General features: G+C 52.3%; 9 protein-coding genes and 1 non-coding gene across 10 annotated transcripts; 5 read left to right on the top strand and 5 right to left on the bottom strand.

The window, feature by feature from the left end:
• The first annotated feature begins 64 nt into the window (after positions 1–64).
• BO80DRAFT_386673 (S-formylglutathione hydrolase) lies at positions 65–1,566 on the top strand. Its single transcript, XM_025717024.1, has 4 exons — positions 65–406; positions 541–761; positions 830–1,021; positions 1,127–1,566. The coding sequence occupies exons 1-4, from the start codon at positions 142–144 to the stop codon at positions 1,310–1,312; spliced, it is 864 nt and encodes a 287-aa protein (XP_025573288.1). The 5' UTR covers positions 65–141; the 3' UTR covers positions 1,313–1,566.
• BO80DRAFT_150528 (uncharacterized protein) lies at positions 1,452–3,021 on the bottom strand. The gene is made up of 4 exons (XM_025713778.1): positions 2,915–3,021; positions 2,818–2,837; positions 2,473–2,770; positions 1,452–2,408 (listed from the first exon to the last, which is right to left on the bottom strand). The coding sequence occupies exons 2-4, from the start codon at positions 2,821–2,823 to the stop codon at positions 1,591–1,593; spliced, it is 1,122 nt and encodes a 373-aa protein (XP_025573287.1). The 5' UTR covers positions 2,824–2,837; positions 2,915–3,021; the 3' UTR covers positions 1,452–1,590.
• Positions 3,022–3,752: 731 nt separating this feature from the next.
• BO80DRAFT_411675 (uncharacterized protein) lies at positions 3,753–5,100 on the bottom strand (the record flags this gene model as incomplete). The annotated part of the gene is made up of 3 exons (XM_025717982.1): positions 3,753–4,276; positions 4,335–4,856; positions 4,941–5,100. 3 exons carry the CDS (start codon positions 5,098–5,100, stop codon positions 3,930–3,932), a joined length of 1,029 nt encoding a protein of 342 aa, XP_025573286.1. The 3' UTR covers positions 3,753–3,929.
• Positions 5,101–6,121: 1,021 nt separating this feature from the next.
• Positions 6,122–6,193, bottom strand: BO80DRAFT_t218. Its single transcript has one exon. It is a non-coding gene; the product is annotated as a tRNA-Arg (tRNA).
• Positions 6,194–6,279: 86 nt separating this feature from the next.
• Positions 6,280–7,608, bottom strand: BO80DRAFT_386665 (uncharacterized protein). Its single transcript, XM_025717023.1, has 3 exons — positions 7,145–7,608; positions 6,980–7,092; positions 6,280–6,929 (listed from the first exon to the last, which is right to left on the bottom strand). Exons 1-3 carry the CDS (start codon positions 7,566–7,568, stop codon positions 6,396–6,398), a joined length of 1,071 nt encoding a protein of 356 aa, XP_025573285.1. The 5' UTR covers positions 7,569–7,608; the 3' UTR covers positions 6,280–6,395.
• Positions 7,609–8,561: 953 nt separating this feature from the next.
• Positions 8,562–10,550, top strand: BO80DRAFT_427057 (cation diffusion facilitator family transporter). Its single transcript, XM_025719911.1, has 2 exons — positions 8,562–9,511; positions 9,578–10,550. Exons 1-2 carry the CDS (start codon positions 8,674–8,676, stop codon positions 10,213–10,215), a joined length of 1,476 nt encoding a protein of 491 aa, XP_025573284.1. The 5' UTR covers positions 8,562–8,673; the 3' UTR covers positions 10,216–10,550.
• Positions 10,551–10,910: 360 nt separating this feature from the next.
• Positions 10,911–13,047, top strand: BO80DRAFT_503734 (xylulokinase). The gene is made up of 2 exons (XM_025724395.1): positions 10,911–11,690; positions 11,745–13,047. The coding sequence occupies exons 1-2, from the start codon at positions 11,196–11,198 to the stop codon at positions 12,966–12,968; spliced, it is 1,719 nt and encodes a 572-aa protein (XP_025573283.1). The 5' UTR covers positions 10,911–11,195; the 3' UTR covers positions 12,969–13,047.
• A 415-nt stretch (positions 13,048–13,462) lies between these two features.
• On the top strand, positions 13,463–16,965 carry BO80DRAFT_150315 (Ran GTPase-binding protein LOS1). Its single transcript, XM_025713776.1, has 4 exons — positions 13,463–13,581; positions 13,777–16,375; positions 16,423–16,877; positions 16,928–16,965. Exons 1-4 carry the CDS (start codon positions 13,570–13,572, stop codon positions 16,952–16,954), a joined length of 3,093 nt encoding a protein of 1,030 aa, XP_025573282.1. The 5' UTR covers positions 13,463–13,569; the 3' UTR covers positions 16,955–16,965.
• A 444-nt stretch (positions 16,966–17,409) lies between these two features.
• On the bottom strand, positions 17,410–19,274 carry BO80DRAFT_150394 (transaldolase family protein). The gene is made up of 7 exons (XM_025713777.1): positions 18,912–19,274; positions 18,808–18,851; positions 18,625–18,753; positions 18,454–18,562; positions 18,160–18,391; positions 17,709–18,048; positions 17,410–17,638 (listed from the first exon to the last, which is right to left on the bottom strand). The coding sequence occupies exons 1-7, from the start codon at positions 18,985–18,987 to the stop codon at positions 17,576–17,578; spliced, it is 993 nt and encodes a 330-aa protein (XP_025573281.1). The 5' UTR covers positions 18,988–19,274; the 3' UTR covers positions 17,410–17,575.
• Positions 19,275–20,745: 1,471 nt separating this feature from the next.
• Positions 20,746–21,522, top strand: BO80DRAFT_436591 (succinate dehydrogenase cytochrome b560 subunit; the record flags this gene model as incomplete). The annotated part of the gene is made up of 3 exons (XM_025720961.1): positions 20,746–20,785; positions 20,844–20,934; positions 21,087–21,522. The coding sequence occupies 3 exons, from the start codon at positions 20,746–20,748 to the stop codon at positions 21,520–21,522; spliced, it is 567 nt and encodes a 188-aa protein (XP_025573280.1).
• Between the last annotated feature and the right edge of the window lie 1,592 nt (positions 21,523–23,114).

The raw sequence follows: 23,114 nt of genomic DNA, 5'->3' as shown, positions 1-23,114 counted from the left end.
CAAAATTTCCCGGCGCAGGCCCACCGCCCCTCATTTCCCCTCATCCAGCATTCCCCTCATCGTCTGTCATGTTTATATGCCCCTCTCATTCTCTTTCTCTTCCCATCCACCTCGCTTCCACCCGCTCCATCCCCATCCACCATGTCCGTCACCACCAAAGCCACCATCGCCTCCTTCGGCGGCAAGCTCCTCAAGCTCAGCCATGCCGCCACCTCCACCAAATGCGAGATGTCCTTCAACCTCTACCTGCCCCCTCAGGCCTTCCAGAATCCGTCCCAGAAGATCCCCGTCCTGATCTACCTGTCCGGGTTGACCTGCACGGCCGACAATTGCTCTGAGAAGGGCTTCTTCCAACACGGGGCCAGCAAGAAGGGCATTGCTGTGCTGTACCCGGATACCAGTCCGCGTATGTACTATACCTTTTCCCAATATCAATGACAAAAAGAAGTGGAAAAATGAAGCATCGCTATCAAGAACATCAATCAACCTAGTTGACAATAATCAACGTGAACATGAATGCTAACAAAAGACGGTATACAGGCGGCCTCAACATCCCCGGCGAAGCCGACGCCTGGGACTTCGGCACCGGCGCCGGCTTCTACGTCGATGCGACCAACCCACCCTACAACAACGGCTATAACATGTACACGTACGTGACGGAGGAACTGCCCCAGACGGTATTCGCTGCTTTCCCGCAGTTGGATTCCTCCCGGGTTAGTATTACGGGTCATAGTATGGGTGGACATGGAGCTTTGACTTTGGTATGTCTTCCTTTCCTTCCGTTTGGGGAATATTAGGATGTACTAATAAGGTTATGATGAATGTATAGTTCCTTCGGAACCCTGGCAAATATAAATCCGTCTCTGCGTTCGCGCCTATCTCGAACCCGATTAATTGTCCGTGGGGTCAGAAGGCTTTCTCTGGGTACTTTGGAGAGGGCCAGACGGAGAAGTGGAAGGAGCATGATGCTACGGAGTTGGTGAAGAAGTGGAAGGGCAGGTTGGATGTTTTAATTGATGTGGTATGTTCTTCTCGTTCCCATCCCTCCTCCCTCTTTCCATCTCTGTGCTCTTATCACGATAAGGGGTATGTATATCGGAAGGATGATACTGATAATAGAATGCAGGGCACCGGCGACAACTTCTACAAACAAGGCCAACTTCTTCCCGAGAACTTCGAAAAGGCAGCCAAGGAGGCGGGCGTGGAGGGCGTGACGGTTCGGTACCAGCCCGATTACGATCACAGTTATTTTACGATGGCGACGTTCTCGGATGATCATGTCGAACATGCGGCTAGGTTCTTGTTTGCTTAGTGGGTTTCTCTCTTTTCTTTTCTTTTCCTTTCTCTTGGGTCTTTGTTTGGTCTTCTGGCGTGGACTTGATTGTCTATGTCTGTCTGTGAAGTCTTGTATGAAAAGAATGTTCAGGGTTCGTGGGTCGGTTCTGATTGTGTGAAGCGATCGGCAGGTCAGAGCACTGATATAGATTGTTGGACTGGGGGAAACATATATGCATATATTGAATGAGATAACATGAGGTCAACATAAATATTATGTACATTGTGTTGAGTCTCGTAGAACTGTCATCTAAGCTATAGTATAATCGCCACCGTCCGATCAACCCCATGCATTTCCTTCGGGAACTTGCAGTCCTCCATGCGATGTCCATTCTGATGTTCCCACGGACACTGATGTCCCGAGATACACTTCTCGTCAACACAATAGATATCATTTGGACAGACGTTCATCCGCGAAACACATCTGAGGTCATGAGCATCCTTGACACCAAGCCTGCGTCCATGCTTATGACTGCACTCATTGTCAGGAACGCATTGCCCCAAGATATGATACCGGTTGCAGTACTTCGAGTTTCGGAGTCGGATCATATTCTTGTAGCTGCTGGGGCGGAGGGGCGGGTCGACGCGTTGGCTTTTGCTGTTGAGTTGGACGCTGCTGAATTGGGAGTGGGTGTCGTATGAAGGGGAGATGTCGAATGTGATGACGGAGATTTTGGATTTCTTGGAGCTCTTGGGCGATGTGGTCTGGAGGTTGGACTTGGCGATGGTGGCGTAGTTGCGTGTGGGTGTGGTTGGGGGTGTGATGAGGCCGGTGTTGGTATTGGTTTTGGTGGGTGAGCTGCAGGGGGAGCTGTTGGCTGAGGCGGTACTGCGTGCGCTGAAGGATGATGCTCGTGAAGGGAGTTTTGTGGATCGGAAGACCTCGGGGAAGGAGGTGGTTTGGAATTCGTTCGCTAGTTGCTCCATCTCCCATGCAAAGGGGGCTCCCTGGACGAGGGAGATACGGTTGGAGCCTTGGTGGGGGCCGAGGAGACGTGCGTAGCCATTGTCGGTTGAGCCACAGAAGATGATGTGACGACAGTGGACGTCTAGGATGTCTTGCTCGAATGTTGCTGTGTGGCTGTTAGTATCGCCGCCATATCTGCTTGCTTCTTAGGGGGACAAGGATAAACGTACCCCGTAACTTGACATCTGAGCACTCCTTGCCATTGCCTGCGTCGATAAAGTCACACAGACAGTTCTCCATGTTGAATCCTCGAATGAACGGATCCAGCGCTTCGTTCGAACGCAGAATGTTCGCTTCCCGATACACCTTCATCAGGCCCGGCACGTTGGCGTATACGCGAATTCGGTACTGGATGGTCGGGCTGGCCTGAGGATCGATGTCACGGATATGGCGTTCGACGGACTTTCGGAGAAGAAGGGCAGCCTTACGGCCGCCATTGTAGCCTTCTCGGATGAGGGCATTGTTGAACTAAGTTGTCAGTCGGTAGATGAGAAATGGGCGGACGTCCGACTTACATTCATGCAGTCGCCGTCGACTAGCACAGATACATAGCTTAGTTTGGCCTGTACCAATTGTAAGCTTGTGGAAGAAGATGGTACAAAGATAAATTACCTGGTCATGCCGCAAGTCGTCATACTCTGTCTTGCATCTCTTCAATTCCTGGAATTCGGTATCCCCCAAAGTGTTTCGAAGAGCTTTTTGTAGGCTTTCAATTTGAGCGAACAGGTTCTGTACATAAAAGTCAATAAGAGCATACTTTTGTCGCATGGCAGACGGACCTGGAGGATTTTATCCCTGCTATCTTCGACTGCCACCACGGCTTCGTACCGTCTTTTGACTTCCAAAAGATCAATCATCGTAACGACTTGGTGAGAAGCACGGATGAGATACTATAGGAGAAAAAATTGTAGCAAGGAAGAACTTGATGAGAAGTAGAGACGAAAGATGGCCCCCAAAGGTTGTCCACAACCTGCATATTTATAGCTCATGTCGGTCCATAATAACCTTTGGAGATGGATTCCAACGCCATGGGTATCTGAACACACCATGAACATGAGTGCCTTCTCTCGACCAATTAGATCACGGGGCTGCATTGTTCCCAACCGATCAAGTGTGCTGAGTGTCGAGCGTGTCGTGCTGGAAACATTCAGCGGTTAGTATAAGGCATGGGTTGGTCTCGGCCGGGTCGGTAAACGCCCAACGTGAAGAGATTGCATGAGAAGTGCATTGCGAACAGAGGGTGCGGGAAAGCTAAAGTGACAGGAACTGCAATCAAGATGGTTACCGCCGTGCTGGGTGTGCCGGGCAAATTGATCAGGTTGATTGGAGTGGAGAGGGGAAGATGCAGGAGACTCGACACTCGCACGGCCGGCGCTACAAAGGGGGGTGGGCATTGGCCGGCTGATCTTCCACCCCGCCTCTCATGCCCGCGTTCTTTCACGCCGTTGGAATTTTGGCGGGCTATCACTGGCAATTCACGCTTGATTCTAATCGCAAAAGATATAGCTATCGCTTGATGAGGGGTAACCCAACTCCATCTTGAAAGATTGTACCTCCCAAAAATTTGCTTTCCTCGATGCAACCACATAACCCTGAAATCCATGAAAGAGCAATGAAATCACGAAGATCAACCCCAAAGATCCGCAGGAAGTTCCTTGGTGACGCTATTTTCCGCGCTACCTATCACCTCCTTGATCCAGCTGGTGTATTGGCACTGACAACGGCTGTGTTCCTCTAACTGCCGACTGAACGAGGACACCATAAACTTCAAGTCATGGAAGCTCCATTGACCAGCAACAATCCTAGCATCCACAGAGAGAGAATTCTGGTGCATCGATTTGGTGAGAATGCCAATTGCCATAAATCTGCAGTCGAAAGAGCATCCCTTGCTATCGCAAAGCAGCCCATGTCTCAGCGCATTGAGTGAGGATACCAGGCCAGAGATAGCCGCCTGTCTCTGCTTGTTGATGTGATCTAGTAAAGTAGTTAGCTATGCCTTCGAGGCGGAGTGTTCCCATGAGATATGAATTACCAATGAGCTCAGTTGGAATTGGTAGCCCAAGGTCCGCAACTGGACCATTACTCTCCCATATGGCAATCAACGTTGCTTCTGCAAGTTGCCGGGGCAAGTGAAAGACCCAGGACACCCATATCCACAGTATCAGGTCCCGAGAGTATTCCGTGGGACGGACCGCCTCCAATAAATTCATCCACATCTCCGGATAGCACCCCAGGGCCTCGGTGCAATCATAGTGATCTACTATCTCGGCAAGTCTGGCTAGAATGTCGAGGCTCAACTTCCGGGGCACTTCGCTATGTCGACAATGGAGGATGTTCAGCAAGAGCAGAAATGCCTTTGTATTCCATCTGTCGGTAACGATCTCCTTGGGCCTTATCTTCTTGGGGGATCGGCCTTCTTTCCCACCTGTGATGAGTCGTCTCAGACCAGGAGAAGGTAACATGAGGTGCTTCGCCGAGACTTGTACGCGGATGACCTTTTCTCCGTCGCTTTTTTTGTTGTCGCCTGGTGTAGCCCCGTTTGGCTCAATATCTCCTTTTGGAACAGGCGTGCCTGCGCTAGATGGTTCTGTAGATAGCGGTTAGCTCTCCACTCGGGGATGATTTTCAGTAGCCAAACCCGATTGTTCATGTTCTTCGTTGGTCTCCTCCTCTCCATTCTTGGGGGTGCTCGGCTCGACTTCCGGATCTTCGTCCCAAACAGCAAAGGGCGCATTGGGATTCTTTAGGATAATGGTAACTTCTCCATCGGGGTCGATGACTGTTGTGTTTTCATCCATTGCTGCGAATCTCTCAGATGTTCTGATGATTAGCGGAATCAAAACCCTGGTCACGGATGTTGTTGGATGGTTGGATCGACTCTCGAGGAAGGGAAAAGAACCTGGCTTCATATAGAAACGATTGTTAGCTGGGGGGTATCAAGAAGCCTTGACAATGATACTTTGAACTTGTGAGTGAGGAGATTTATACTACCGTAATCACACTTATATGTGAAAAGGCTCTGATGAGCATCTAAGTTGTAAATGACTGATCAATGAATTCACATAACTCACATCAGAGACCAGTGAATCTTTCATATCTTTTCAACATCCAACCACCATCCCACGCCCCCCCTTCATCTGCTCCCTACTTATCGACGCAATACAGAGCGTCATTGGCCCAAAATATTAATGTCTTAATGAGGAATATGTGAAGTTTATATCAGCTAAAGAATATGATAGTCAAGTGAACCTTGAAGCTCGAGTGCACATCAATAAGCTACCCACGAGCATGATCCCACAATTCAATCGCATGCTGGCCCCTGTTGGACCGTCCCATCTTCCACTCTGCTGTGCCGTGACACAGCTTCTTGATGTTGCCTAAGCTCTGGTCCTTTGGCCCGTAAGGCCCTTATGCCATATCGCCATTCACCGCGGCATATGGTTGATTACAACAGCTCCACTGACGATATCTAGAAAGGGTTCTGTGATTAGATCGACCGCTGAGAAGATGTAGTATATTTCGAGGTTGCTTCGTCCTGACCCACAGATGGACATGTGACAGGAATTTAATCATGATTCAGTAGGGACAGACATGTGTATGACGAGGGGTCACACCAATTTACGCTACGAGAACGGCGCTATGTTATGGATGAAACTGGCGTCAGCAGAGCCGTCTCCAACTCCAAACATGGTAGGAAACTTTTCATACAAAGAAATTCTAGGCAGTCTCGCAGAACGCTAAGTGAAATTGCAGACCAAAAATAACTGAAAAAAAGAGAAGGAAATCGGTGCCTCGAAAGGTCAACTTCCCAAAGTGAGCAACCCCCGGCGGGGCTCGAACCCGCAACCCTCAGATTAGAAGTCTGATATGCTACCATTGCACCACGAGGGCGTTGTCGAAGAATAGTGGCTTTATTTAACATTAATAGCGTGCCTAGTCCGGTATTGTTGGAATGTACAACATTTTCGTTGTCCTACCGCCATGTTTGGTTTATCGTCTTGTTTTTTCGATATAATTAACTCACATACTACGAATAGTAGTAGCTAGTGTTCACTCTCGCTCTAACACCCGACCTATGCCCAATATCCCCCCTTCATATTGACCCTTCTCGACCTCCAAACTCCTTCTCGAACAATGCCTTCGTCCTCTCAAACCCATCATCCAACGTCCCCTTACCTAGCTTATCATCATGATTAATAAACCGTCCTATGCGCTCCATCATACAGGTCGTATACCGCGCCGCACTGCACAGATGCGTATGCCAGACCAGATCGATAGCAAGAGTCGGGACCAGAACAACGCCCGGATGAAGACGGAATAACTCAACAAAGTTGTCGTAGCTTTCTCGGGCATCGTCGATGATGACTTCGATGTCGGGGCTGCGAATCCACATGAGGGTGTGCATGTGGTCGATGAAGATTGTTTGGCGGAGGACGTTGTGCAGTAGAGAGTCGTTTTCCGTAGGGGTTGACGTCATTGGGGTTCGGTTTGGTTGGGGTGGTGTAGATTGGGTTGTGTTGGTAAGGCTGAGGAAAAGGTCGGTTGGTATGTTTGCTGAGGATTCGAGCCACTGTTTGTTTTGGCTGGTGAGAGTATACGACCAGGTGGTTGGGTTGATGGAGTTGTGCTGGTTATTTAGTATGCTGAGGTATATTCTCGGTGCGGATATGGACTCACTATGGTGCCCCACGGAAACGGAACTTCCAGGGTACGATGGAACTGATGGCTTGTACCGAAGTTCTTGTAGTCAAGAGGGTTGAGCAGGAATGCGTGCCAGACCATGAGTATATCTGATATCTCATTAGGTTGAGGTCCTGGGGAAAAAAAACGGTAGACACTCACCGACGGGTGGAAGTATATGTGTTTGGTCGTTATCATCTTGCTCAAGCAGTTTCTCTGCAGCGCGAATCCAATGCTGGAATCTCTCGACGGCAAGAGACACAAAGCGGTGCCATTTTTCGGTTCCTTGCGATTCCCTACTACGCCGCGGGTTTCGTAGGCGACTGGAATGGAGACCGAATACACGGTCTAGTTCCTTAGACTGGATGATCCGGGTACGTAGAGCATGAAATACTTCAAGGAGTTCGAGATGAACGGCGCATTCGCCGGCTGTGGGGAGATCCGTTCTCCTTTCTTGAGCGGACTGAGTGCCACCTGAATCAGAGACTAAGGTGTTGAATAAGCCTGCAGGGAGTATGTCCTGGGCCACTGGTTGCTTAGAGGAGCGGTGCAGATATGCAAAGAAGTGGCGGCGGTGATGCGCCATTACGCTGATGAGAGTTATAGTAGATCCTATAAGATCCCTTTCATGGGGATACCCATACTAGGGCATGGGTTGCATTCATTGCGTTCTTATATGGTTGCTCTGCTGGCAGCCTCGTCGTCTGACTGATCCGGTTCCAGCAAGGCTGAGCATAGCTACATGATGACTGGTGCTCCGGAGGGCTGTGACAGTAAGGTTCGCGATATCGTATGCAGTCAAGGAGTGCTGATTCCATAACCCGCAGGTAGTACGAATGGCAGTTGTCCTGCCTGAGAGATATTTAGGGCTCAGCATAACGCTGGTGTCCTAGTGGTCTGGCGTCCGTCACTCTGACCATTGGAGGGCTCGACCAGAAATCGGCCATTACCTTGAGTCCACTCTCCGTATATATATCTAGGTCCCTTTGTATCAAGCCAGCGGACTACAAGCTTAACCACATCTATGAATGGGAATGCTGCATCCGACGCGGAGCTCCTGGTAAAGATTGATCCCCGCCAAGCCGCCGCCCCTCCTTCGGTTGGCGCTAGAATTCCACCAACCGACAAACAGAGGATGTATCAAACAGAATGGTTCATCTCCGGCTCCCGGAGGGTCCCTGGACCATGACAAGCATCTGGTGACGCAGCTGGAGGAGCTGCCAAGCAAGAAACGCGTTGCTTCTCTGGCAGGAGGGAAAGGATCGACAAGAGAGCAAAAGGGTCACGGAGGGACGGGGCGTTCTGGATCAGGACGAGATGCCAGCGGGAGAGAATTGCATTACCCAGGTCATTATTGGTCTCGTGAGCGCAGTTCGTCGGTCAGCGAGATGGCAGGGTCTGCTAATCACATCGGGCGGAATTGGGGAAGATTGTTATCGAGCGAGCGATCGGTGGATCAATTCCGGGGCCGAAATCGTCAGCGCATGTCGGCATCGCCTCAGCCGGGGGGTTTCGACCGACAGCCATGACGGAGGCCTCGCAATTGCGATCAGGCTCCGGTCCCTCTTCAGACAATCCACTGCACCCATCATGGAGCTGCGGTTTCAGTGCAGACACCCCCCTGTGTTTTCCCCTCCAACATTAATATAAATTGCCGCCGAACCTGGTCAATAAGACAAGCCACCACGAGGATGCTGACGCAGCCCTTGCGGTGCAGGGCCCATCCTCCGCCATCACGCCCGGTCTGTGCCTTTTGGAGACGATCCGGCATTGTTCTTCTCCCTCGGCCTCTTCAGCTGCGTGTCTCGTCCTCGTCCTCCTCTTCGCCTCTGCGCCTTAAGAACCCTAGTGTCTCCTCCGCTGCCTCCTCATCTCCTTCTGTCGTCTCCTTCAATGCTATCCTCCGCCCCGCTTCTCGTCCGACCCTAATCCCTTCCGCTGCTACTACCGCTACCTCCGTCATCCTGCCTCCAATGACTACCCAATCCAGAGACCACGGTGGCCACCATGGCCACCACCATCACCACCACCACCACGACAATGTCTATCTCACTTCCACCGATAAGCATGATGCTGGCGTGCGGATAACGCGGCTTGGTCTGGTTGCCAACCTCGCCATGGCTATCGGGAAGTTCATCGGCGGCTACGTGTTCCATTCCCAGGCCCTCATTGCCGACGCCTACCACGCCCTTACCGACCTGGTGTCCGATTTTCTGACATTAGGCACGGTCGCATGGTCCCTCAAACCACCGAGCGAGCGATTTCCTAATGGTTACGGCAAGATCGAGAGTATTGGAGCGTTAGGGGTTAGCGGGTTGTTGCTCTGCGGAGGTGTGTTTATGGGTCTCAATTCCGGTCAAGTTCTCCTGGATCAGTTCTACCCGGAGGCCGCAGAAGCGATCGCACATGTGGGCGCCCTAGGACACGGTCACTCGCATAGTCATGGTGTCGAGGCATTGGGCCCGAGCATCCACGCAGCATGGTTAGCTGCGGGGTCCATCGTGGTGAAGGAGTGGCTCTATCATGCTAGTGAGTACCTTGAGGAACTATCGCCCCGATATCAATAACGATAGCTGACTGCTTTTTGTTTGACAGCGATGAAAGTCGCTACGGAACGCAAATCGTCCGTGTTAGCCTCCAATGCCATCCACCACCGCATCGATTCCCTCACTAGCATTGTCGCCCTCTTTACAATCGGAGGGACCTACCTCTTCCAAGACGCCTCCTGGCTAGATCCCGTGGGTGGACTGTTGATTTCGCTGATGGTCATCAAGGCCGGGTGGGGAAATACGAAAACATCGCTGCTGGAGCTGGCTGATACCACCGTCGACGACGACATTAAGGAATCGGTACAGAAAGCCGCGGCCAAGATGCTGGCCAAGCTGGAAGGCGGTGATGCAATCAAGGTCCGTGATGTGCAGGGCATGAAGTCCGGGCAGAACTATCTGATGGATATCGAGATCGCTGTGCCGGGCGCATGGTCTATCAGCCGAACCCGCGGAATCGAGGAGTCGATCCGTACTGCGGTCGGGGAAGGCGTGCGTGGGGTCAAGCGTCTCAAGGTTCGATTTATTCCCTTGGAACACGAGGAGTTGACCTTTACGGAGGAGTTCATCCCCGCGGATGTCACGTCCCGCGCCCGTGCTGAGCCAGAGGACGAGGATGAGCATGATCATGACCACGACCATGACCACGAGCACAAACACGAACATGAGCCCCGCAAAACGCGCTGAAGGATAGATTTATATCTCTCATTGTTGTGTGCATGGGTCGACAAGGTCAATCTCATGTTGCTATTGTTTCACTAGCGCTCTGACCCCCAGTCCGATGATACCCCAGGATGGATAGTAGGGGGAGATACTCCATCCCGTGAACTGCTGCCAGGTACAAGCCAGTTGGATAGAATAGAAGACCGACAGATGATAACAGTTGGAAATCGGGAGAAATGGGAAAATACAAAGGAAGGATTCTATTCGGGTGTTGTATGTATGGGACCTGGATGATCGAATGTACAAGAAGTCAAGAAGTTAAGAACGCACTGAGCTCCTTCCAGCTGAGGCGATCCGCGGGATCTTCACTTTAGCCGCAGGCCTTAGGCCAGTTTGTCGTAGTCAAGCACTAGCCTAATTTTCCCTGTAGGGGATCCCAGCAAAGTCTGCAGAAGGGTCTCTCGGTATTTTACTTGGGATCTAGACCCAGCGATGGTGGCCTGCTAGAGAGTGTTTGTGACTTCTGAGGGGCTCTAGTGAATTAACCGGGTAAATTCCCGGCGGCGGTGGGGTTCCAGGTTAATTGATATCATCTTATCGTCAACCAGGCGAAAGCCAGAAGAATAATAATGAAGGCACTAAGCAGCCATCGGTAAAAAGAGAGGTCGGGGGATGACAAGTCATGGGGTCTACGTGCTCATGGCCCTTCTGTTGGTCGGATTTTGCCGAGCAGCAGCCCAGCTGGCGGGAGCTCCAAGGGATAAATCATTCCTCGGTGTGTTGACTTCATCGCTTTTGCGCTGTCCTCTTCTCTCTTCTCTCTTTCTCCCCCCTCTCCCTGATCTTCACTTTCAAGTATTGTCTTCCTACCACCATAGAATTATTTTTTTAGACTCGCCTCTCTCAATTGATCACTCTCCGCTCTACAATCTCTTTCCCTCCTTCGCTTTCGTGCCCAGCTGTTCCCGCCCTTACATACGTCATCGCTCCGGGCCGCACTCGCCATGCAAGGTCCTCTATACATCGGCTTCGATCTTTCCACCCAACAACTCAAGGGCCTTGTCGTCAATTCGGACCTCAAGGTTGTCTATGTCTCCAAATTTGACTTCGACGCCGACTCCCGCGGCTTTCCCATCAAGAAGGGTGTGATTACCAACGAGGCCGAACATGAGGTCTATGCACCCGTCGCTATGTGGCTGCAGGCCCTGGACGGGGTCCTAGAAGGCCTGCGTAAGCAGGGCCTGGAGTTCAACCAGGTCAAGGGTATCAGTGGTGCTGGACAGCAACACGGAAGTGTATACTGGGGAGAGAATGCGGAGACGTTGCTGAAGGGCTTGGATGCAAACAAGACGCTCGAGGAGCAATTACATGGGGCATTCTCACACCCATTCAGCCCGAACTGGCAGGACTCCAGCACTCAGAAGGAGTGTGACGAATTCGATGCCTTCCTGGGTGGGGAGAGCGAGCTGGCCCTGGCGACCGGAAGTAAGGCGCACCATGTGAGTATCTGGTGACACCCCAAGCAGTCGGAGGCAATTGCTAATAGTATGTAGAGATTTACAGGCCCTCAGATCCTACGCTTTCAGAAAAAGTATCCTGATGTGTACAAGAAGACGCTGCGGATCTCGCTGGTATCTTCGTTCCTTGCCTCTCTGTTCTTGGGACATATTGCATCGATGGACATCTCCGATGTTTGCGGCATGAACCTCTGGAACATCAAGAAGGGCGCCTACGATGAGAAGCTTCTACAGCTCTGTGCCGGTCCATCCGGTGTGGATGACCTGCGACGCAAGCTGGGTGATGTCCCAGAGGATGGAGGCATCCATCTCGGCACCATTGATCGGTACTTCGTTGAGCGCTACGGCTTCAGCCCCGACTGCACGATCATTCCTGCAACGGGCGACAACCCCGCCACCATCCTGGCATTGCCACTCAGAGCCTCCGATGCCATGGTTTCGCTGGGCACCTCGACCACCTTCCTCATGTCTACGCCCAGCTACAAGCCTGACCCGGCGACCCATTTCTTCAACCATCCGACTACCCCAGGTCTCTACATGTTCATGCTGTGCTACAAGAACGGTGGTCTCGCCCGCGAGAAGATCCGCGATGCGGTCAACGAGAAACTCGGCGAGAAACCGTCTTCGTCATGGGTGAACTTTGATAGAGTCACCCTGGAGACCCCACCCCTGGGTCAGAAGTCTGACTCCGACCCGATGAAGATGGGTCTATTCTTTCCTCGCCCGGAGATCGTGCCCAACCTGCGTGCGGGACAATGGCGTTTCGACTACCACCCGAAGGACGGCAGTCTGCACCAGTCCAATGGGGGATGGAACAAGCCCCTGGACGAAGCCCGGGCCATTGTCGAGAGCCAGATGCTGTCGCTGCGCCTGCGATCCCGCGGACTTACCCAGAGCCCTGGAGAGGGCATTCCTGCGCAACCCCGCCGGGTGTACCTGGTCGGAGGTGGGTCGAAGAACAAGGCAATTGCTAAAGTGGCCGGGGAAATCCTGGGAGGTAGCGAGGGGGTGTATAAGCTGGAGATTGGTGATAACGCCTGTGCGCTGGGTGCAGCGTACAAGGCGGTTTGGGCAATGGAGCGTGCTGACGGACAGACCTTCGAAGATCTCATTGGAAAACGGTGGCACGAGGAGGAATTCATTGAAAAGATTGCGGATGGCTACCAGCAGGGGGTGTTTGAGCGGTACGGCCAGGCCGTGGAAGGGTTTGAGAAGATGGAGTTGGAGGTGCTGCAGCAGGAGGGGAAGCGGGTGGCGTAATGGTAAATATAGCTGTCGTCAGGTTCCGTTAAACATATAAGGGTAGACATCCGATTTATAATATGATGCTAGAGTGAGCAGTGACCCGAGAGATCCCAATGTTACGCAAGTATATACTGAAACCGGGGCCTGAAAACCCAGGCCGCCACGGCACGCCGCCCGTTGCCCTTTTTGGGCGGAAGACCGGCGGCCACACAAACTCAGGCACGAATTATTTCTTCGTCTTTCTTTTGTTCCCTTCAGGCGGCACGTCATCGGCACGAGAGCATTTGAACTCCCAAACATCTCCAGGGCAGAACCCCAGCCTTGCTGACAGCTAACCTTGACCCTCGATTTGTCCGGTAAGCAGATTTTGCGACCTCTCGCTTCCCCAAGTGACGGGTCTGACTCCGAGAATCCACCTGGTAGGGGAACTAACTGGGCTCCAGCGCACTAGTCATGGCTCGATAGACTGGCCTCTGCGACTAGTTCTGTTCTGCTATGACTCTCCGCCGCTGTCTGCATTTTGACCGAACAACCACCTCTATCGCTCCTTGATCCTCCCCCTCACCCTCATTGCTTTCGAGTCCTCCGACTCCGAAGGCAGCCCGGCTGGTCGAAGATGGAAGAGCAGGTAAGCTGCTTCCCTTATCTTGCACATTGGCCCTTTTGGGCTTTGTTCCTTTCCTTTTCTTTTTTTTTCTTTTTCTGTTAAGCCCACCCCACCACCGATCTTTTCCCCTCCATCCTGCCCCCCTCCCCTGCCGTACCCCCCTTCTTATTCCCCTCATTTCATTTCCCCTCGTTGACTCAAGTTGACCCCGTACAGGTAGCAAATGCCATTGAAATCGCCGGGAACCCCTCCTCCGACCAGACACTTAAAGGTCAGGCTTTCGACTACCTGAACCAACTCCGCGCCGACCCCTCCGGATGGCAGGTCTGCCTCGCTCTCTTCACCAAGACCCCGCAATACTCCGAAATTATACGGCATGTGGCGTTGGAAGTGGTCAACAGTGCGGCTCAGGCGGGTCTTATTGACCCTCAGGCCCTGATCTATGTCCGTGACGGCCTGATGGCCTATCTCCGCCAGGTGTATGGCCAGGAGAACGTCACCCCTGACCCGCCCAACATTCAGAACAAGATCGCCCAGACCATCACCTTCCTCTTCTCTGCCCTCTACGGCAATGGCTGGGAGACTTTCTTCGATGATCTTTTCAGCCTTACATACAAGAGTTCGGCCAGCACAAGCCGCGACAACCCGCTCGGGATCATCTTTTACCTACGTGTCGTCAATTCCATCCACGAGGAGATCGGTGATGTGCTCGTGTCACGGTCCCGCACGGAGCAGGACAAGGCCAACCTGCTCAAGGATCTGATCCGCTCACGCGATATGCAGAAGATCGCCAGCTCATGGCAGGAGATCTTGTCGGATTGGCGGGACGGGAACGATCTGATCGTTGAGATGTCCCTGAAAGCGGTCGGCAGCTGGGTCAGCTGGATTGACATCGGTCTGGTGGTGAACCAGACCATGCTGGACCTACTGTTCCAGCAGCTCGGCCGGGCGCAGAAGGCGGAGCTCAGATCAGGGGAAGAGAAGGTGCGCGATGCGGCGGTTGATGTCTTCACTGAGATTATCGGCAAGAAGATGAAGCCAGAGGATAAGATGGACATGATTATTTTCTTGAATCTCGACACTATTGTCACGCAGCTCTCTAATAGCCCCCCTCTTCATGATAATAGGTTTACCTTCAAGTACGATACTGACCTGGCGGAAACGGTGGCCAAGTTAGTCAATATTACCGTCATTGATATTGTACGGGCTCTGGAGCAGGACACCGTTATGGCCGACTGCAAGGAGAAGGCCACTGGGCTGCTGCAGGTCTTCCTGCCGCACATCCTGAGATTTTTCTCGGATGAATACGATGAGGTCTGCTCGACCGTGATCCCCTGTGTGAGCGATCTCCTCTCGTACCTCAGGAAACTTGCCAAGATCAACCCCGCCCTGGCCGAACAGCACTCGTCAATTCTGCTTCCCATTCTAAAGGCCATCATCGCCAAGATGCGGTACGACGAGACCTCGTCCTGGGGTGACGAGGACGACCAGACGGACGAAGCGGAGTTCCAGGAACTGCGGAAACGCCTGGGCGTGCTACAGCAGATCGTCGCAACTGTCAACGAGCAGCTCTGCATGGAGGCTGTTTCTGAAGTTGTGGGGACGACATTCGAGAACCTGCGTCAGTCAGGAGCCCAGCTCGACTGGCGGGACCTGGACCTAGCATTGCACGAGATGTTCCTCTTCGGCGACGTTGCTGTTAGGGCAGGCAGTCTATACAACAAAGGCAGCCCCAACAATCAAGCCGCAGAGAGGCTGGTCGAGATGATGCTGAAGATGGTTGAGTCAGACATTCGGTCATTCACGCACCCCGCTACACAGTTGCAGTACATGGAGATCTGTGTTCGCTACAGCTCGTTCTTTCAATATCACACCCACCTGATCCCGAGTGTGCTGGAAAGCTTCCTTCAACTGGTTCACCACCCGATTAAAAAGGTGAAGACGCGGTCGTGGTACCTTTTCCAACGTTTAGTTAAGCAGCTCAGAACCCACATCGGCAATGTGGCACAGACCGTGGTTGAGGCATTGGGCGACCTGCTTGTGATCACCGCAGAACTCCCGTCCGAGGGATCGGAGGGTGATGAAATGTCCTCGGAGGACCATGAGGGGTCGGCCGATGCCGTCTTCAACAGCCAGCTGTACCTGTTCGAGGCTGTGGGCATTATCTGCTCGACACCGACTGTTCCTGCCGACAAGCAGGTCCTTTACGCACAGTCCGTCTTGAACCCAGTCTTCATGGATATGGAGAAGAATTTGGCCGCGGCCAAGGCCAACGACGAGCGGGCTTTACTGCAGATCCACCATGATATCATGGCTCTAGGCACGCTGGCCAGAGGCTTCTCCGATTGGATGCCGGGAACTAGCTCGCCCGCTTCGCTGCCCGCTCCTGAAGTGTCAGAGGCGTTTATGCAGGTATCCGAGGCTACGCTGGTAGCGCTGGAGTCGCTCAAGACTTCGTTCAATGTCAGAACGGCCGCGCGGTTTGCATTTTCGCGCCTCATTGGTGTGTTGGGATCGCGCATCCTACCGCAGCTCCCGCGGTGGATCGACGGTCTGGTCACACAGACATCTTCTCGGGACGAGATGGCACTCTTCCTGCGGTTATTGGATCAGGTCATCTTCGGTTTCAAGTCGGAAATCTATACTATTCTTGATGCTCTCTTGACCCCTTTCCTGCAGCGGGTATTCTCTGGTATCGCAGACCCTCCCACTGGCACGGACGACGAGGTTCAGCTGGCGGAGCTCAAACGGGAGTACCTCAACTTCCTGCTGGCAGTGTTGAACAACGAGCTTGGTGCCGTTATCATTAGCGAACGTAAGTCACGATCTTCCGACAGTAGGGTCTCAAACTAACAATCGCAGGGAACCAACCGATGTTCGACACGGTCATCACTACGATCGAGCATTTCGCCAAGGATATCGAGGACTTCACCACCGCCAAGATGGCGTTCTCGGTTCTGTCGAAGATGGGCAGCTCCTGGGGCGGACCAGACATTGCGCCGGAGGGTGCGAACGGCACGGCACCCCAGCAGCCAGCACTCCCCGGATTCGGCCAGTTCATGATCACTCGGCTGTCCCCTCTGTGCTGGGCGCTGCCCGCGACGCCGTCTTTCAATTCGAAGGACGCACAGGCCAAACAGGTCCTCGCCGAAGCGGGAGTCCTGCAGCGGACGATATACGCCAAGACGGGCATGGAGTACATCCAGTACCTGCGGGAGCGCGAGTTGCCAGGAATGGGCATGGGAGCGGATCTGGTGGAGGAGTTTGTGGGGGCGTTGAGCCGGCTGGACTTGAAGGGATTCCGGCAGTTCTTCCCGGTATGTCCTCGCTGCCTTTTGCTTCAATACGGAATACTAACGTCCTGCAGTCCTTTATCCAACGATTGAGCGCTTGATGTTGTGGTCATTTCTATCATCTCATCTTATCATTTTCTTTGTTTTTACCCACCCGATCATTTGTTTCAGTCCTAGATTCCCCCACGGTTTGGTTTGATGACTGATGTTCCCATGTGACCATTTACATTCCCACCTCCACATACATACTGAAGCTCTGTCGCCGACATCCCCTCCTCTTGTCTCTCTGTCCGTCTTATCTATTCTGTCTGTTTGTTCGTTATATGCGGCTGTCTCTCGGTCATTTTTTCTTCCCGGAATAAGGATTAAAAAAGGTATATAGCTTGGCATGGCATTCTATTGCATGAGCAGGCGTTTCCGACTTCCCGTTTGCCTGTATGCTCTTTGCTTCATGGTGGTATGATTGATGGGGCTAGATTAGATAGTTTGGCATGGTTTGGTAAGGTGGGTGCCTGGTTGGTTGGTTGGTTGGTAGGTACTAGGTAGAAGAGAACAATGGATATTAGGATAGACTTGTTCGCTTCGATGTAGAGTAGTAGAGCAGTCGAACTTGTTATTTATCAGGCAGATAGTTTCATACCATATTTCTGTATCTCTTCGAATACCAGATTTATATACTTTCCTACGTATTGGATAACCCCCTTCCTCCTTCTATTAATGAACTATTTGGACTGCTGGAAAAGCGAAACCAGCTTGTCCTGCATGTCGCAGAAAATATTCACGGCCTACAAACCAGCAAACATACCCCATCAGCATATATAAACATAGTCACTTGTAAAAGTAATAACGACTCACCTGCGCAAGTTTCTCCTCACTCTTCCCCTTTGCATCCCTCGCTACTGCAAGCCGGTACCCAGATTCATCATTCACGAATGACGTTGGTTTCCTTGTCCCTGCAAAGTCGTCAAACCCCGGCGACTTGAATAATGATGCAGCGGAGAATCCATCCTCAAGTGGCTTCGAGAGTTCGTCGAGTAGTTTGGGGGGGATGGTGATGTGGTGTGCACCTGCCAGAAAGAAGATCTCTTCGGTGGAGGTGAGGCTCGCGGGGAGGACTTGGGTCTTGATACTTTCGCGGGTGTAGTACTCTTGGATGAGGGGTACGAGGGGTAGGGCGGGGGAGGGGTCTTTGAAGCTGGGGTTTTTGTTAGTTTTCCCTCTATTTCTCTTTCTATGTGGTTCTGGGTGTGGGTGTGTTGGCTGCTTCGTAGACTGTAGGTAAAAGTAGGAAATGGGAATAACATACTCTTCTTCGAAGTGCACTCTCAGCTGGTTCACGTACGGTGCGACATAGGTGCAGCCTACTTCTGCTGCAAGCATTGCTTGGGGGAGGGTGAAGAGCGTCGTGGCGAGGGTTCGTATCCCCGCTTTTTCGAGGTACTGGCAGGCCATGAGACCTTCCCAGGTGCTGGGAATTTTAATAGAGATGCGGGATTGGGGGTGGGAGGGGCAGAGGATGCTGGCTAGCTTGACTAGGCCTGTGTTTTTGGAGTGCTGGGTTAGGGATTAGAATATACGTGAGGGGACGGGTGGAACGTACGTATAGCGTTGGCGATGGTCTTTCCGGTGGAGTAGGAGTAGTAGGGGTTTGTTTGGATGTGGATGCGTCCGGTGATATGAGGGACCATTCTTAGGGAGAGCGCAACCATCTATTGTTGTATCGTCGTGGTATTAGTGGGTGTTGGGGAGAGGGAAGGGGGGGAGTACGGACCGCTATCTCGATGGCAAGTTCTATAACGGTTAAGTCGGGGTATTCAGAGATCAGGGAGTGGGCCTTCGTGAGAGCGGACATGAGGAGCTCGGCATGTTTGGATTTCCTGAGCTCGTTGTAGGCGATCGCCTGGCGTTGTTGTTAGATGGGTGAGGGCATGATGGATTAGATGTTTGGACGTACCTGGTTGGAGGTGCAGTCTTGGAAGGGACCGAGGACTTCGGCCACTGCTGTTTGTTAGTATGACGCTAGAGAATGGCTATGTATCAGGACGCTGGGATACGTGCCTTCCTCGTCCATGGTGTCGCAGTCGACGATGGAGCCGCGGGAGCGAAGGTAGTCGAGTCCGGTTTGGATAGTCATTGTCGGTGGTTAATAGCAATGGGCAGATGCTCTGGATGGTGATACTGAATGAAATTGGGAATCGAGGGGAGAAGGAAATGTAGGATGGATGGATTAGAGGATGTGGAGGAGAGGAAGGAAGAAGCCGATACGAGCTGTCTACCGCCAGTCAGGACGGAGCATTGGAGGTCCCCTCATCCATCAGCCTTTAGCCTAAACGGATATGTATGCCTCGTACTCGTTAGTCGGGCCGAGTCCGAACAGCTTGGATGATGTCCAGTGGGAGAGAATGCCGATATGTACAAAGAATATTGGTAGGCTTCATCATGACCATCCCCACGCTGGATACGCTCAAGGATAGAGTGTCAATCAGCACACTGAGTCTTGAAGGAGAAGCATGAATAACCAATCATGCTATACTAAGTAGTCAATGTCGAGATTGTATCTCGAGACATGTACAAGTGCGGGGATGAGCGGGTCAAGGATGTGTAGCTGCGGGACGCTCCCGCACTGCCCAGTCACCCGTCGATTGTTCTCCGTGAAATAGCTGCCTTCCAGGTACAGTAGGCATAGTACAGGCCCTGCTGTCTTGATATATGGTAGATGTTATAGACATTATCGAATGGCTAACCCGGGATCTTAAAAGCTCTCGTATCGAGATTCTTCCTATGACGCTGGTCAGCGAGAGACACCGTCTATTCAGTCTCTGTCTTGAATCCGGCAGAACATCATATCAGGAACTGTCCCGGGCTGGGACCGCACCTCGTATGGGGATACGACCCCCTGATAGCTTATGCCTCCTCGTTTTAATGGTAGATGTAACGGGGGGCACATGAAACAGCGCTGTAAGGAAACCATGTCGAGTCAATGATGCGGAATTGTACCCCCTCCATTGTTTATCAGATCAGTTGTCACGCTTGACAGCACCGAATATAGTATGATATTGCTCGTTGGGCCCGCATCTTATCTTGCATTAACCCCACGTCGAAGTCAAGTGTGAGAAGGACGCCGGCCATTGAAAGCCAACCGAGGGTCAAGAGACGATGCATGTGTGATCCTTCTGCTTGCCATCTCGAAGCTCAGCCACATCCGAGGGCTCGATATGATGGAAGCACTGAAAGCACATCTTGACTTGACCCCTTGATCGAGCTACTGAATCAATCGCCGGTGCCAAGTCTAAGCGACCCGGTTCAGCATCACTGACCGAGTTCGACATCTGCTCTACACAATGATACCCAGGTGCGCGGCTCACGCTTGGGGAAACGCTTTACGGGATATTAAGATTATGTAACCCTGATATGAAACCCTTTCATCTCATGGAACAGAAAAGAATGGGCGATTAACGACGGGACGAGTCCTTCTCAGGTATCTCATTGACCTCGGCGGTCACGACAGAATGCCGGACCAGTGAGGCCCTGCTAGGCACGTCGACATCATGGATGGTAGACAACGTGGGCGGAGACCCTTGAGGAGAAAAAAGAAGAGAAGAAGAGGAAGCGACGAAGAAAACACACAAAAGAGAAATCCCGGAACCGGCGGGCGGTCAGGAGATGGAAGATGAATCTTCCGAGTGGTAATGCACGGCTGGTGATTGGTTCTCATCGGGGCATCGGGACTGGTCCCGTGACTAGGAGGTGAACCCGAGGTTGTCCGTCCCGTGATTCCGAAGCGTTGCGAGAAGGTCGGCAGTTCGTGCTTTCTTTACGGACGAAACGACAACCGTCACCTTCCTGCTCGGATCCAGCCTTCTCCCCGTTCTCGTGGTTACCAATTACCAACATGATCTCTCAAAAGGTTGCTCAGCAATCGCTGCGGCGGCGTACGTGCTTGTCTGATCCTCTCTCCCGAATTGCGCGCCTCTAACGTCAATGTTGCAGTTGCCGTCCAGCAGCCCTACGCTCTGCGCTGGTCTTTGATGAACTCGGCCTCCCCCGCCGCTGTTGCTCTCGGAAGGAACATTCAGACCAGGTGAGCCGCTACGCGAGATCCCGTTCCATTGTTGCGACACCTTCGGCCTGGGGGGAGGGAGGGGCTCGTGATCCTGAACCCAATGTCATGAAGCGACTGTCTCCAAGTGGGAAGGGAAGCAACGACATCGCATTGCTAACATGGACATCCAGACAAGCTGCTACCTCCTCGAACTCCTCCGACCCTTCCAAGATTCTCGCTCAGCAGCGCCTTGTCCGCCCGGTCTCTCCCCACCTTACCATCTATCGTCCCCAGATCACATGGATCGGCAGTAGTATTCACCGTATCACCGGCCTGATGTTGTCCGGAGGTCTGTACGTCTATGCCAGTGCCTACCTCGCCTCTCCCCTGCTCGGTTGGGATCTGGGCTCTGCCTCCGCTGTCGCCGCTTTCGCTGCCCTCCCTGTTCTCGCCAAGGTTGCCCTGAAGGCTACCATGGCGATGCCCTTCACCTACCACTGCATGAACGGAGTGCGCCACCTGATCTGGGATACCGGTGCCGGTCTTACCAATGCCCAGGTCATCAAGTCCGGCTGGACTGTGGTGGGTCTGAGTACCATTAGCGCTCTTCTTCTTGCTTTCCTGTGATATTGTGACATACCTCTGATCCTTGTTCTGTTTTAAAACGTTTTCGTGCAATATATTTTTTTTTTTCAGTCGAATGATGACTGTTTTTGGATGAACTCTTCAATCTTATCCCAGATTTGGACTACGTTTTACAGTACGGGCTGTGAATACGCCAGCATGTAGGAGACCCCTCAAAACGGATGTCAAGTGTCACAGTTGCAAGCCTAAGCAACTGGGCATGAAGAAATGGCTAGAGGATCCGATCCAATATCGTGGAACTTTTACATATTGATAGGTGCAACTGAAAGCTACAGCGTTGGAGACCTACAAAGCTACGGAGCCAAGGGGTTTGGTATTCGTCATACAAAAATGGCCGTGTCATTGTCTAAAGTGCACTCTATTTGCTCCGCTAACTCCTCAAAAGAAATCCAACACGCCTCTATATTTGCGCTTCCCGGGGTCTCGTTTCGACCTAGCAACAATCGTCACCACGCAAGAATGTACGTTTCCCTTCAATCTCGCTCGGTTTCCCTTCCGTCGTGTTCGGCTGCGGGTCTGTCAGGGCTCGCCTGCTGGCTCGGAGTAGATTCATGTCCTGCTACTTACTCATCGACTAGCTCGTTCTGGCTTGGACAAGCAGTTGTTCGGGCATAATACTCAGGCGGGGCTGGGTGGTGGGTTGGGAGGAAATGGCCGAGGTGAAGGTGGATCATGCACGGAAAAGTTGCCGAATATGACGTTCTTCCAGCTGTTCTGGATCAGCAGCCGGGTATGGTCTGACAGAATACCGGCCATGTTTCTTTGGATTGGTCGGTAGAGAAGGGGAAGGTGAGCGTGATAGAGGAGAGATTTGATAGGATTGTGCTGCTGATAAGAACGATCTTGAAGCAAGTGATATGCGCTTTCACTTCTGGCGAGCCGGCTACCATCCGCATTAAATACCCCATCCTAGAGCCCGGTCCTGGGCCCGAAGGATGCTGTTGAGTCGTACACCGCCATACCGTTCAACGTCCGATCAACGGCGAGAAACCGCGTGGATATGACCCTCCCGATGATCTGACGGTGACCTTTGTGGCTGTCGCCGGATCGTGATCGAATTACCGCCATTTCTGCAAGGGCCCGACGGATGATTGGTGGTATAAAACGTTGAACAGTGCGTGCAGCCGTTTGTCTAGGCCAATCGCCAGGAGATAGCCTCTTGGAGCACGGAACTGCAAAGCGCTCGGTGCATCTGCATGCCCTCAGAATAGAGATGCCGTTTTTCTTTTACCTTGGCCCTTTCTGGTTACCCGACGGCTAGGAACTGCGAGCTGCAACCCAGCAACAGAACATATGGTAGTCCAAAGCTCTCCGGTCCACCACAAGCCGGCCAACGGTGCTTGATTTCCGTTTCTGGATCTTCATGATCCACTTTCCCCGACCAAATGTTCAACAGGAGCTGTTACCCGTCGGCTCTCGGTAGGAAAGGTACTTTTTCTCATTAGTCCAAACCCCCTTCAGGCTATTAATCGCCCCTCTTGCCCCAAGTCCATCGGAAATCTCGAGTAAACGTTTGATACTATGACTGTGGGGTTCGAATAAATCCATCTGCAACCATAGAACCCTGCAATTCT

Source organism: Aspergillus ibericus, assembly GCF_003184845.1.
Source record: "Aspergillus ibericus CBS 121593 unplaced genomic scaffold BO80scaffold_32, whole genome shotgun sequence".
Classification (NCBI taxonomy): domain Eukaryota; kingdom Fungi; phylum Ascomycota; class Eurotiomycetes; order Eurotiales; family Aspergillaceae; genus Aspergillus; species Aspergillus ibericus.
The sequence above is the reverse complement of the archived record's forward strand: the minus strand, read 5'-3'. Positions and strand labels throughout refer to the sequence as shown.